This window comes from Tiliqua scincoides, chromosome 9, assembly GCF_035046505.1.
Source record: "Tiliqua scincoides isolate rTilSci1 chromosome 9, rTilSci1.hap2, whole genome shotgun sequence".
In the NCBI taxonomy this organism is placed as follows: domain Eukaryota; kingdom Metazoa; phylum Chordata; class Lepidosauria; order Squamata; family Scincidae; genus Tiliqua; species Tiliqua scincoides.
The window spans coordinates 15129496-15144109 of NC_089829.1; the positions used below are offsets into that span (position 1 = coordinate 15129496).

A 14614-nucleotide genomic window follows, 5' to 3' on the forward strand; every position below is an offset into this window, starting at 1 on the left:
GAAGCGGTTGGCCCTCTGGATGGTGAGGGAGGGAAAGGGGAGATAAAAGGAGACTTAGATATGGCAGAGAAATTAAATGAGTTCTTTGCATCTGTCTTCACGGCAGAAGACCTCAGGCAAATACCGCTGCCCGAACGGCCCCTCCTGATCAAGGAATTAAGTCAGATAGAGGTTAAAAGAGAAGTTGTTTCAGACCTCATTGATAAATTAAAGATCAATAAGTCACTGGGCCCTGATGGCATCCACCCAAGAGTTATTAAGGAATTGAAGAATGAAGTTGCTGATCTCTTGACTAAAATATGCAACTTGTCCCTCAAAATGGCCATGGTGCCAGAGGATTGGAGGATAGCAAATGTCACACCAATCTTTAAAAAGGGAAAGAGGGGGGACCTGGGAAACTATAGGCCGGTCAGCCTAACATCTATACTGGGTAAGATGGTGGAATGCCTCATCAAAGATAGGATCTCAAAACACATAGACAAACAGGCCTTGCTGAGGGATTCAATCAATTCCCTGGATTGAATCAGCATGGCTTCTGTAAGGGTAAGTCTTGCCTCATGAACCTTATAGAATTCTTTGAAAAGGTCAACAGGCATGTGGATGTGGGAGAACCTGTAGACATTATATATCTAGACTTTCAGAAGGCGTTCGACACGGTCCCTCACCAAAGGCTACTGAAAAAACTCCACAGTCAGGGAATTAGAGGGCAGGTCCTCTCCTGGATTGAGACCTGGTTGAAGACCAGGAAACAGAGAGTGGGTGTCAATGGGCAATTTTCACAACGGAGAGAAGTGAAAAGCGGTGTGCCCCAAGGATCTGTCCTGGGACCGGTGTTCTTCAACCTCTTCATAAATGACCTGGAGACCGGGGTGAGCAGTGAGGTGGCAAAGTTTGCAGACGACACCAAACCTTTCTGAGTTGTGAAGACCAGACGTGATTGTGAGGAGCTCCAGAAGGATCTCCCCAAACTGGCAGAATGGGCAGCAAAATGGCAGATGCGTTTCAATGTAAGTAAGTGTAAAGTCACGCAGATTGGGGCAAAAAATCAAAACTTCACATATAGGCTAATGGATTCTGAGCTGTCTGTGACAGTTCAGGAGAGAGATCTTGGGGTGGTGGAGGACAGGTCGATGAAAGTGTCGACCCAATGTGCAGCAGCAGTAAAGAAAGCCAATTCTATGCTTGGGATCATTAGAAAGGGTATTGAGAGCAAAATGGCTAATATAATGCCGTTGTACAAATTGATGGTAAGGCCACACCTGGAGTATTGCGCCCAGTTCTGGTCACTACATCTCAAAAAGGACATAGTGGAAATGAAAAAGGTGCAAAAGAGAGCAACTAAGATGATTATCGGGCTGGGGCACCTTCCTTATGAGGAAAGGCTATGGCGTTTGGGCCTCTTCAGCCTAGAAAAGAGATGGCTGGGGGGGACATGATTGAGACATACAAAATTATGCATGGGAAGGATAAAGTGGATAGAGAGATGCTCTTTACATTCTCACATAACACCAGAACCAGGGGACATCCACTAAAATTGAGTGTTGGGAGGGAGGGTTAGAACAGACAAAAGAAAATCTTTCTTTACTCAGCGTGTAGTCAGTCTGTGGAACTCCTTGCCGCAGGATGTGGTGATGGCACCTGCCCTTGATGCCTTTAAAAGGGGATTGGACAAGTTTCTGGAGGAAAAATCCTTTATGGGTTACAAGCCATGATGTGTATGTGCAACCTCCTGATTTTAGAAATGGGCTATGTCAGATGCAAGGGAGGGCACCAGGATGCAGGTCTCTTATTATCTGGTGTGCTCCCTGGGGCATTTGGTGGGCCGCTGTGAGATACAGGAAGCTGGACTAGATGGGCCTAAGGCCTGATCCACTGGATCTTCTTATGGCTGTTCTTATGTTCTTATGTCACATAGAGACCTATTTTCCTGCCCAAATTCATAGGAAGCACAGCAGGACCAATTTTTCTTAGACACTACTGCATAACACAATAGGAAAATTAAACCCCACAATTTGCTTGGATTTTGTATCCCAATGTTTCCTTGCTCCAGGAAGTAATCCTACCTTATTTCCACTGTGTGCATTGCTGCTAAGGTGTTACAGGTGTGGGTAGCTGCATGTAAATGATCTTGGGTCACTCAGGGACATTGACTTCAGTGCGCCCTACAAACCGAGTCTCCTTCCCACTGCTGCCTGGGTGCCTCCTCCAGACCACTGCACACCTTCAGGATGAAGCTCTTTTGGTCTCTGATGCTCCTGGTTCTGTGTTGCTGTGCCTCCCAGGACCAGAACCAAGGGTTTTCTTCCCCCCTGAGGCTGGATGGAGACTATACCATTGGGGGACTATTTCGAATTCACCGCAGCACCCACACCCTACAGAAATATAGGCCAGAGGTTGATATTTGCGAGAGGTGAGTGAGAAGCGTCAGCCGTTCCACAGAATGGAGGGTTTGGGTGGTGGTGGTCCATCTTCTGCTTTATTCTGGTGTACAAGTTACTTCCCTAATCAGTGCAAGTCTGGAAAACTTGTAGGAGCATCTTCTGCCCTAGGCAGAGATAGCCTGACCACTGCTGTAGGCAGAGATAGCCCGGTCCTGGGCAACATCTAGATTAGACTACTGCCGTGCATTCTACATGGTGCTGCTGCCACTGAAGACTTCTCAGAATTGGCGACTAGTTTCAAATACCAGTTGCCGAAGGGTTGACTGTCACCAGCCACAAGTAACACATTTTGGGCACAATCCTAACCCCTTATGTCAGTGCTTTCCAGCACTGACATAAGGGCAATGCAGCTCTGAGGTAAGGGAACAAACATTCCCTTACTTTGAGGAGGCCTCCAAGAGTGACACCCAACTGTAGGGTGCAGCACATGTCCCATTGGCACCACTGTGCCAATGCTGGAAAGCACTGACATTAGGGGTTAGGATTGCACCCTTTGTTGGTTCTTAAACAGCTACACTGCTTCCTCACCTGTTTCACAAGTCAGAAGTTCTTGCAGGGGTGGCCCATCCATGAGACTATCACTTCAGGCAGCAGATTGGCCAGAGGCACCCATCTCTGTCCACCTACTTGCCTTCACAGTTCCTCCTCCCACCCCCTGGATTGGAAAAGGAAGAGGTGAATGGAGCAGAAGAAGAAGCATGGAGACTCTCCTTCATATGTTCTCTTCTACTCTGTCAACCTTTTCTAGTCCCAGAAGTGGGAAGCTCAAAGACTGGCATATCACCGTCTAATGGGGACAGCATTTGGCACACCACTTTAGGCACCATGAGGTCTTGGGCTGGCCCTGAGTACTTACCTCTTAAAGCTCAATGGACCTTGGAGTTTGTATAATGGACAAGCTCTTCTTACATAAACCTGCCCAGGTTCTATAGCTCTCTTGTCTCGGTGGCCTTGCCTTCAGGTGAGGCAACTGGTGGCTGGAAAAAGGCCACTGTCTGTGCAAAGTTATCTCTGGGGATACCCTCCTGGTGCCAAAATGTATGTTTTCTCTGTCATCAGAAGAGGAACGCAGAAGACAGGAGAGTGGTGGCCACAGTGTCTCTATCTCTGACATTCTAGTACCTGTCTCTCCTCTCCCCTGCACTTGCTCTTCCACCCCACTCTCCTTTTCCTTTTCCAAACCAGGGAATGGAAAGAGCAGCAGCAGCAATAGACGCTAGTGGATGGTCCAAAGTGGGAGCCCTCTGCCAATCTTCTCCCTGAAGCGCTTGCCTCAGTTGTCCTCATGGATGGACCTACCTTGAACAGAACAGCAGAAAAATATATAGTTAAGGCACAGTCGTTACATTTTTCTATTCTCTGCGACTTAAACAGTAATCTAAACACCAACCTCAACAAAGATTATTATATATGAATGACTCCTAAACTTACACCTTCCGCAGAGATTGAGTTAGGCAATAGTGGGGCTATTTGCTGGGTTTCTAGCTGGTGGGTTGATTAGTTCTGATCTTTGATGCTCTTAAAATTTTATTGGCTTGACTTTGCATGTCGCTTTGGGCGATGATTCTGGTGGAAAGGCGATAAACAAGTGACACAAACACGTCTCCCCATTGCAACAGCACTTCCTTATAAGTCCCTCTGCAGTTCTTCTCGTTCCTGCAGCTCCTGCATCTGGAGTAGCCATGGCTACCACCTCGTTCAGGCCATGCGGCTTGCTGTGGAGGAAATCAATAACTCCAGCAGCCTCCTGCCTAACATCACCTTGGGCTATGAAATCTACGACATCTGCTCGCCGACTGCTAACATGTATGGCACGCTGAGCCTCCTCTCCCAAGGCGGTGATGGCTGCATTGGCTCTCAGCATTTCACAGTGGCTGCCAGCTACATGCACTATCTTCCCAAGGCGATGGCTGTGATTGGGCCCGATAGCAGCGAGGACGCTCTGGTAACAGCTAGCCTGCTGAGCATCTTGAGTATACCAGAGGTAACCCTCAGGACAGTCCCATGGGTGGGCTGGACCCTCTTGGGAAGGGAATGGCGAAACTTTGTTAGGATCAGAATCTTGCAGATTCAAGCCCATAGAACTCACAGCCTCTGTTCTGGTAGCCCATCCCTCTAAACCCAGATTAAGCTGTGGTCAGGGACTCTGTATGTGCTCCTAGACACTCTCTTGTTATTGCATGACTTCTTCCAGAATGGTCCTCTGATCCTGAAAGCATGTTCCAGGATTTGGCCCTGGCACAGACAAAGCCTCTAATATTTGGGGCTTGGCATAAGAAGCAGACAAGCAGTTTGAGGTGTGTAACTTGTGTATGTGTGCAGAAGTTTCTGGTGTGGTGTTTCAGATATTGTGAGGTTCCTGTTTATATGAGATGTTGCTGCACAGAGGCTGAGAGAGGGACCTGCAAAGCTGGACTTCCCCTGGTCTTCTCTCTGGAAGGGGAGGGGTCAGCAGTTCAATTGGTAGGAGGTGTTGGTGAACACTGAGTGGGAACTTAAACGAGCATTGCTGGTTGGTGTCTCCTAGCCCCCCACCATGTGTCCTCATTGCCACCTGGCTGTAAACTGTCTCAAGATACCTGCCAGTCTTTCCTCAGTCATCACCTCCTGCTCCCTCTCCTGCCTCACTGTGGCTCTCACTGTCAACCCCTCTCCCAGGTCAGCTACGAAGCCTCCAGTTCACTGCTCAGCCTAAAGCGCACCTATCCATCCTTTCTCCGCACCATCCCCAGTGACCGCACACAGGTGGAGGCCTTGGCGAAGATGCTGCAGATGTTCAAATGGAGCTGGGTGGCTGTGGTGGGCAGCAACAACACTTACGGGCGCCAAGGCCTTCAGATGCTGCAAGATGTGGCCACCACGGCTGGCTTCTGCTTTGCCTTCCAGGGGGTCATCCCCACGTACAAGGGCAACCCAGAGCTGGAGTCCACTGTGCAGGCCCTGAAGAACTCCACTGCCAATGTCGTCATTGTCTTTGCCAACAGGCAGAGCGCCCTGCTGTTCTTCATGGAGGTTGTCCTGCAGAATGTGACTGGGAAAGTGTGGTTAGGCACTGAGGATTGGTCTTTGGCCTCTGAAACCTGGCAAATCGCCGGCATCCGTGCTATCGGCACCATCATCGGCATCTCAATCAAGCAGGAGCAGCTCCCAGGAATGAGAGCTTTTGAAACAGCTTTTGCAGACTTGGAGAACACTACTGCCCACCTCAGCCATGGTGGCAACTCTGCCCCCTTCTGCCAGCACTGCAGGGAGAAATGCAGCCAAGCATGTTCTCAACTGCGTAGCCCAAACATACTCCAAAGGCAGGAGCCGTCACCGTATGACACACAGGGAGGTTTTAATGTCTACACCGCGGTATACGTCCTGGCACATGGCCTGCATCACTTGTTGGCTTGCCAGAGGGGCGTGTGCCGCAAGGACACAGTCTATCCCTGGCAGGTGGGTATGTATGTGGGCATTGTTGTTCCTTATGTCTAAAATAAGCACATCATAGGCATTTAAAGCCCACCTGTTTCAAAGAGGTTTTTACGGTTCAGCAGATTGTCACTTTGGGAGCAGTGGAATGGGAAGCTGGTAAAGTGTGGTGTAGCAGCTCATAACCTGCCTGCAGAGATCCCTGGTTTGAATCTGCCTCTGCTCTGAGCTTACTCAGTAGCCGTAATCAGGCTGCTCCCTCTCAGCTTGCCATCTCCCAGAGATAATTGTCAGCCCCCTTGTCAGACTCCTGGGAGTCTTTGAACATGTGGGAGTCATGTCCATCTCCCTGATAAACACACACACACACACCGTCAAGGGTGTAGACTGGGCACATCCTTCCTTGCTGAACCCTGCTCCCACTCTCTCTTCTGCAGCTCCTGGAAGAAGTCAAACGGGTTAATTTCAGGCTGCACCACAGACAGATTTATTTTGATGCCGCCGGGGATCCCCTGACAGGTTACGATATCGTCTTGTGGAACTGGACAGGCCCAGTCTGGTCCTACATTGTGATCGGCTCTTTTGACAGGAATCCAGATCACCTGAGCATCAACAAAGAAAGGATCCTGTGGCATACAGAAGATAAGCAGGTAGGAAGGCACATTTGGGACTGTCAAGGTGCACCTGGGTACAACAGGGAGATTGCTGGGAGATCCAGCCTGGACACATGAGCGGGGGGGGGGGGAGGTGTTTCTGTTCTTGGAGACTTGAAGCAGTTTGACAAAGAAATGGCTGCTCCTTGTGGTGTGTAGACATCGTCCACCATCACCTTTGGTTCAACAGGTGTGGCAGGTCTTGTCTAGGGAGCCCATTAAACAAGGTAGTATGAACGGGGATTTGTAAAGAGCCAGTCTTTGGGGGGGGGGGGTGCAGAGTCCATGGCAGTTGGAAGACAGAACAAAAATATGAAGTTGTCCAATAAAATCATGGGAAGCTGCTGAGTCTGTCCCTTGGTCTGTCTAGGTCAGGATTGTTGACACTGACTGGCAGTGACTCTCAACATCTCAGACTTGAACTTCTTTCTGCCCTACCTGGAGGGTCCACTGGGGATTGTGTCTGGGACTTTCTGCTTGCCATGAAGGGGCTGTATCACTGAGCCATGGCCCTTTCCCATAGTCTAGGTCAGGGGTCTCCAAACCCTGGCCCGGGGGCCAGATGCAGCCCATGGTGAGCCTCTATCCAGCCCGCAGTCAGCCTCTTGTCCTCTGAAAGCCTCTGGCCCACTTGGCCAAACTTGAGTGAAGCTGTGCTCTGGTTGCATCTGGAGGGTGTTCTAAGGGCCAGAGAGGTTGAATGAATGAGCCCATGAATGAGTTTCTTGTGCTCATTTTCCAATGTCTCCATGCCCTGCTCCTCTACAGCTGCCTTCTCTTCTCTGTCTTCAGGCTCCTACTTAGTCCCGTCACCCTAGAGCAGGGGTCTCCAAACTCCGGCCTGGGGGCCAGATGCGGCCTGTGGTGAGCCTCTGTCAAGCCTGTGGTCAGCCTCTTGTCCCCTGAAAGCCTCTGGCCCACTTGGCCGAACATGATTGGAGCTTTGCTCTTGTTGCATCTGGAGGGTCTTCTAAGGGGCAGAGAGGTTGAATGAATGAGCCCATTCATTCATTTATTCACTCATCTAAGTTCCATCTCTAATTTATTTATATAAATTTTATATTTAAATTTTTTTCTGGCCCTCTACACCGTGCCAGATATTTGATGCGGCCCTTTGGCCAAAAAGTTTGGAGACCCCTGGTCTAGGCACTGACTAAGGGTCAATCTGTATGTGCATATTGATCAAGAAGGAAATGTTGGCTCACCATTCATTTTTCAACAATTGTTGGCAAATGTTTTATAAGACCTGCCTTTGCCTCAGGAGTACCAGTCCTGCTGTATCACCTTCAGATATGGTAGCAGAAGCAAAGGCAGAATGAAGGCACCAGGCAGCTGTCGAGGGCTCCCACAAAAGCATAACCCTTGCTCGTCGTCTCAAAAATCTAGTGGACTTCTCTGGCCAGCTGTGACAATGGGGCAGCAGGAATGAATCTGTGTGCACCATGAGAAGCAATTACCCACTCACAATATTTGCAACTCCCTTGGAAATGATTGTCTGAATGGAAAGACGAACTTGTAGCCGCTTCCACCATTTTTTCAAAAAGCCATTGGTGTAGCTGCTGAGAGTGTGCGAAACACACAGTTTACTTGTGTCCAGTTCAGCCTGATGATGATGTCGGAGGGACAGGCTGCAAGGTCCAGCTACTTGGAGAGTCTTCTCTTTTTCTCAGTCCCATTTTCTCACTACTGACAAAAGACTGATCCTGCTTGCAGTGCCACCACATGTGTAAAACAGGTTGTGCATGCACAGTTCCACCTGGTTACGGACTCTTCTTGTTGGGGGTCTACAGCAGGGGTGCCCAAACTCCGGCTTGGGGGCCATTTGCAGTCCTCGGGGACCCCCAATCTGGCCTGTGGGGAGCCTCCAGTCTCCGATGAGCTCCTGGCCCATCAGAGACTTGCTGGAGCCCATACTGGTCCGATGCTACTGCTCTCAGCACAAGGCCCAACTGTTCAACCCCTTGTACGAGTTGTGGGCCAAGGGCCTCCTCTACTGTTTGGTGTTTCACGTCTGTAAAGCAGCAGCAGTAGCAAAGGAAACACCGGCCTCACTTTGCACAAGGTCTTTATAGGCCTTGAGCTATCATGAGACCTTCATTCACTCATAAAAGTTCCATCTCTGATATATTCATTTATGTAAAGTTATTCAAATTTTAAATGTAAATTAATTCTTTTTTTCCCTGGCCCGACACAGTCTCAGAGAGAGATGATGTGGCCCTCCCACCAAAAAGTTTGGACATCCCTGGTCTAGTGCCTTGAGCTTGCAGCCTGTCTGGAATTTCCCTCAGCAGGCAGGTCTGGGTTCATGTCACCTGTCCTGCCACAGGGAACATGACATGGGCTCATGTGCGCACCTTTGATCTGGCCACTGTGTTCCAACACTGGCACTCCACCTCCCCAGGTCCCTGCTTCCATGTGTTCTGAAGACTGCAGCATCGGAGAACAGAAGGTGCAAGAGGGGATACACCAATGCTGTTTTCGCTGTGTGGCATGTTCACCAGGGACCTTCCTCAACAAGAGCAGTGAGTAAAGCATGAGCAGGCAGCCCAGGTCCTGGCAGCACAAGAGGGGCTCCTACCCCACTGTTTTGCCCCACAGCCTTCAAAGCCATTTCCCTTCTCAAATATGGGGGCTGAACCGCGGATCCCACCGCCCCCAGCACCTCTGTGCCATTTGCCTTCGGCAGCTCTCTTATTTTGGAAACAGAATGGTATGGAAATGGAGCTGGCTCAAGCTGATCTGCTGCTGCAGTGGAAAATTAAGCTTGCCAAAGAAGAGCTTGGGAAGAGCTGAGTTTAGATTCCTCTACTCAGCCATTAAGCATGCTATGTAGGAGCTTTGGGCCAGTCTATGTCCCTCAGTCTAACCTACCTTGAAAGGCTATGGTGAGGACAAAATGGGTAGGAGATGTGTGCTGACTGAGGTCTTTGAGGAAGGGCAGGATTAAAGGGTCACAGAGACAAATATCTACATCAATAATAATAATAAATACACTTTATTTATATCCCGCCCTTCTCCCTAAAGGGACCTAAAGGGACATCAATGGCACCCTCTCCATTCCCATTCCACCCAAAACACTTGGCTCAAAGAAAGAGAGCTACAGTTGGGACAACTGTGGTGAGAGGGGGATAAATGTCATGAGACTCATGCACCTGCCTAATTGTTCCCTTGTCCCTGCTTCATGCAAGTGGACCCCTTTGCTCCACTTGCTTGTGTGGCATTTGGGAAAGGGGGCTGCATTTGGGGCAGCTGGAGGGGAGATAGCATCTCCCCCATGTCTCCAACACTGTTGTCCCAAGGATCTGTGGCATGGCCTTGGCTCAGGATTGCGTAGCAAGAGGCTGCCTTCTATGGAGTCAGATCCTGGTCTGTGTCATTCAGTGTCACCTGCAGGTGTCAGGAAGTGCAGGTCTTGGCCAGTGTCTCTGGAGACTCGGTCAGGGACTGAAGTTGAGGCCCTGAGCATGCGAAGTATGCGCTCTGCCACTGACTCTGTTGCTGCTGCACTGTCCCCATATGTAAATCCTGGACGTGCACCCTTTGAAAGGCTGAGGGGTCTCCACCTGCCCTTCCCTGCTGGCTGCCAAGAGCTCCCAGGATCAGAGGCAGAAGCCTCACGGACTCCTGGTGCTCCCACTCTCTGTGGCTTTGGATGGGGCTTGTGGTCACACCTGTGTCCTTTGGGAGGAAGGCTGGACAAGTTGTCCGTGACCAGCCACAGGAAGGTCTCCTGCTGAATGTTATTACAAGAGCAACATGGAAATTGCTCTTTACCAGGGAGTCTTTACTGATGCCAGCTGGGCACAGGGCAGGGCGGGGCACCACAGCAGAGTGAAGCATCAGCTGCTGCCTTGTCTGCTGCTTCTACCTTATAGTAGGGCTGCAGCATTTCCTGGGTGAATGAGTTTAATCAACATAGAAAATTTTAACCCAGGCCATCCACACATGCGGAAAAGCCAAGAATGGTGACTGTGTACACAGGATGCACCTTCTTCTCAGCACATTCAGTGTCTGCAGGGCTTTCCCCTGGTGAGCGGCAGAGAGTGTCACCTCTCCCTTCAAGGAGCAAGGTTTCCGCCTCCACTGATTCCTGCTCTCTTCTTACAGATGTCTATACCTGCCAGAAGTGCAGCGCAGACCAGTGGGCCCCTGCCAGGAGCGAGACCTGCTTCAACCGCACTGTCATGTTTCTGCCTTGGGACGATGTGGTCTCAGTGGCCTTACTGGCCATCGCCACTTTGCTCCTGGCGCTGCTGGCTGGGACTGCCGCCCTCTTTGTGCGATACCTGGAGACACCTGTTGTGAGGTCGGCTGGGGGCTGGATGTGTTTTGCCATGTTGGGCTCTCTGGCCTGTGCCACCTGCAGCATATACTTCCTCTTCGGGGTCCCAAGCAGGCTGGGTTGTGTGCTCGGGGCCATGCTGTACCCCTTCAGTTTCACCATCTGCCTCTCTTGCATGGCAGCCCGCTCTTTTCAGATCATCATCATCTTCAAACTGGCTTCCCGGGCTCCAGGCTTGTACGAGGCCTGGAGGAGGCACCACGGCTCCGGCTTGCTCATAGGGGCTCTCACGAGCCTGCAGGGGTTGATGCTTCTCTTCCTGGTCACCAGCCCAGTCCTTCCCTGCAAGAACTACAATGTGTCTGAAGACGTGATCCTGCTGGAGTGCTGCTCTGACAAATACATACTCTATTCTTTGGTGCAAGTTTACAATGGCCTCTTAGGCCTTGTCTGCTTCACTGTCAGCTACCTGGGGAAGGACCTCCCCAACAGCTACAATGAGGCCAAGTGTATTACTTTCAGCATTGTTGTTTACTTTACCTCCTTCATATTCTACCTAACCACCCGCACCATCTATCAAGGCAAGTACCTGCTAGCCATCTACACCATCTCCATTCTCTCTGTTGTCGCTGGCACCTTTGGAAGTTACTTTGCCCCCAAGGCCTATGTCATACTCTTCCATGCAGAGCGAAACACCAATGAGCACTTCCAGATGTCCATCCAGAGTTACACTCAGAGGATCGATGCAGCAGACTGACTGGGGGGAGGGGAGACTGCTGAAGGCTGTCATATTAGGACCTCCCTAATGCAAGCCCAGAGGGGGTGCAGGTGCCCTGTGTGGGCAGCCATCTGTGACATTCTAGCACAGCTTGTCAAGAGCTGAGACACACCTTAAACCCCAAGCATGGTGCCCCCTATCAAGACTTCCATGGACAAGAGTGTGAGTGAGTGAGTGAGTGGCCATGTTGTTCTGCTTTCCCTGCCACACAGCAGCCAGACAGTGACCCTGCTACTGTGTCATCCTGCCCCTTGTTTCCTTCCAGGCTGATCTGGCGGAAAGAAGGGGCAGAAGGATGTGGTAGGGCAAGAGCGTGTGCTCAGTTCGGAGAGATGGAGAGAGAAGAAGGCAGGCAAGGCAGGGAGCAGGAGGAGCGTTGGGGCACAGGAGAGCAGGCAAATGAATGGAAGACTGAGGGGAACCGCAGAAGGTTGGGAGGGCTTGGCCAAAGTAGCTCCTCTAAAGTCTCTGGTGGGATTTGCCTCCTCCAGGAGCCCAGCACTAGCTGCTGTTCCAAGCACGCAAGCCCAAGAAAGCCTCAGAGCAGCACTTCTGTGACCTACCAGATCTGAAGGGGGGGATGCACTTGGCATGCCATCTCAAGCACTGGAAAGTTGCGGGGGGCGGTGGGGCTAAGGACATACCATGAAGGGGCTTTCTGGAAAGCACAAAGAGATCAAATACCAAAACCAACAGGGATCCTCCCATACTGTGCAACATCCCACTCTGTGTCACCACCTAAGCACATACGCACCCCCACGAGCGACAGCTCCCCTTTGCCGGCTCTATGCTGCCCGGATTTGCCCCACAGCAGCCTGCCCTGGATGGGCTTGAAAATAGAGGATGTGTGTTCTTTTGAGTAGGGATGAACCAGGAAGACACAAGTTGGCCTACAATATGTTATCAACAGTTCCAGCTGAGGAAGATACATAAAGCTGTGCTTTCTCACAAAACATGTCAATGTTGTCACAGATCTGTACGCTTGGCAATTTTGAATTAAAAGGTATAAACAAAACAGTATGCTTCCCATGGTTCTAAGTAGGAACTGGCTGCTAACGTGGATGGCTATAAAGGGGGTTACATTGGGCAAATTCATGGAAGGCCAGAAGTGTGCATGTGCACTGGGGACAAGAGGCATCAACTCTCCCGACCCCCAAACAGCCTTTGCTTTCAGCATTTCAGGTGAGAAAAATAGCATTTTAAAGAAATATCCTCTAGAAACTTTCCCCAAGTGGCAAATCAAGACAATACAGTTATTTACTAGGGGCAGGTATTGGAATACAAGGAACATCTCTGGTAAAGAGTCCAACCCCTCTTTAAGGAAAACCATGCATGGGAACTGACCAGGGCAAGCTCACCCATGAGGCCAACTGGGGTGGTCTCGTGACTGGAGAGAGCTGCTAGTCTATAAACCCCCACCCCTCAATTGAAAAAGGAAGAGATTCTGCTCCATCCCCTCTTTCTTTTTCAATCTAGGGAGTGGGAGAAATGTAGATTGGCACAATGCCAGGGAATGGGGCACAGCATTTGGCATACTGCCTCAGGCACCAGGAGGTCTTGGGCTGGCCCTGGCAACAAATGGTCCAGGACTGGGGGTAGGGAAGATTGATGCTGGTTCAGGGTGGGGACTTGCTGTATTATGGGATGCTGTCCTTGGTGGAGGACAGTGGCAGGAATTTGGGCATTGAACATGACTATGCCCAGCTGAGGATGAAGCAAAACAAGGGTGGTGGGTTGGCTTCAGAGGGATTATACAGAACTCCAGCCAATGAGAAAATAGCACTGGAAGGTGATTGGGCTTTGAGAAAGGCTTGCAGGGCAGTGGCCCAGAGAGGCAGGTGCCAGGTTTATATTTCATTGGACATCCATTTTGATGTGCACAACACTTTTATCTATGATGCTCAAGACTGTTTACAAGCCATAGAACTGAATCATTATTCTGCTACCAGCCTACATCAATGTACATAGCTTTTCATGTGGAGCACAGGACCCTGCCCCAAAGCATTTGCAATCCAGACTCAAGGGAAGTATTTTGCACACTCAATGCTATATAAATGCTATGTAAAAGTATTACTAGAGCAAACAATTTTAAAAAGTGTTCTTCAACCTTTTTCGTGCCACAACCCCAACAAAGAAATAAAGTATGAGACTGGAGACCCACTGTCAATCCCCCACCCCTCTTAAGACCCAGTCTGCCCCTGCCCACCCTGTTTCCCCCTAACTCTTGGGTACTCACAGCAACCTGGTGAGGTAGCAGGCTGGCCTCAGGAGTTTCAGGGCAAGACAGTGAGAAGAGGCTGTGCAGGATTAAATTAAACCCAGGATTAAATTAAACCCAGGATTAAACCCAGTTTTGATAAGGCAGTACCACAGTGGTTCCCAAACTGGGGGTTGGGACTCGCCAGTGGAACTTGCTTCTGAGTAGACATGCATAGCATAGGGCTCTGAGGCCACCATCCCATCCACACTTGTAAGTGTGAGTAAGTGCCATTGACTATAATGGGACTTACTTCTGAGTAGACAGGCATAGGCTTGGGCTCTGAGGCTGCAGTCCTAGCCACACTTACCTGGGAGTAAGACCCATTGACTATAATTGACTTCTGGGTATTCCCCTGGGGGCTGGGGATAAGAATAGGCCCTCAGTTTGGCTGTACTTGTCGTAAGAGGCGACTAAACAGCCACCGGGTAGATGGGACTCGTCAGCCTGGGGAGGCAGCTCATCTGAGAGAAGGAAAACTCTGATCCCAAACCTCCACTGCCTTGTGGCTACATCCAGTTATGGAAAAGGCTTCAGGAGACAACCTCGAGGCAAAATCCGGAGCCGGAGTCCCTGAGGCAGTTCATGGCTGAGCACAGTCACGTTCTGGCAACTCCTGCGATACCGTATTGGCCTCTGCCTTTCCATTGGACCATTTCAGCGACGTGGAGAGGGGGGATTTGCTGCATGGGTAACAGTCTGTCCTCCAGATCTACGCACTGGAGAGGACACTCTGTTCCAGAACCACCATTCAGAGCGTGACACATAGTCTTCTGAGACTGAAGGATG

General features: G+C 50.3%; 1 protein-coding gene across 1 annotated transcript; it reads left to right on the top strand.

The window, feature by feature from the left end:
- The first annotated feature begins 528 nt into the window (after positions 1 to 528).
- Positions 529 to 11547, top strand: TAS1R1 (taste 1 receptor member 1). The gene is made up of 7 exons (XM_066637474.1): positions 529 to 543; positions 2283 to 2410; positions 4104 to 4425; positions 5100 to 5879; positions 6293 to 6505; positions 8910 to 9030; positions 10616 to 11547. Exons 1-7 carry the CDS (start codon positions 529 to 531, stop codon positions 11545 to 11547), a joined length of 2511 nt encoding a protein of 836 aa, XP_066493571.1.
- The last annotated feature ends 3067 nt before the right edge of the window (positions 11548 to 14614 follow it).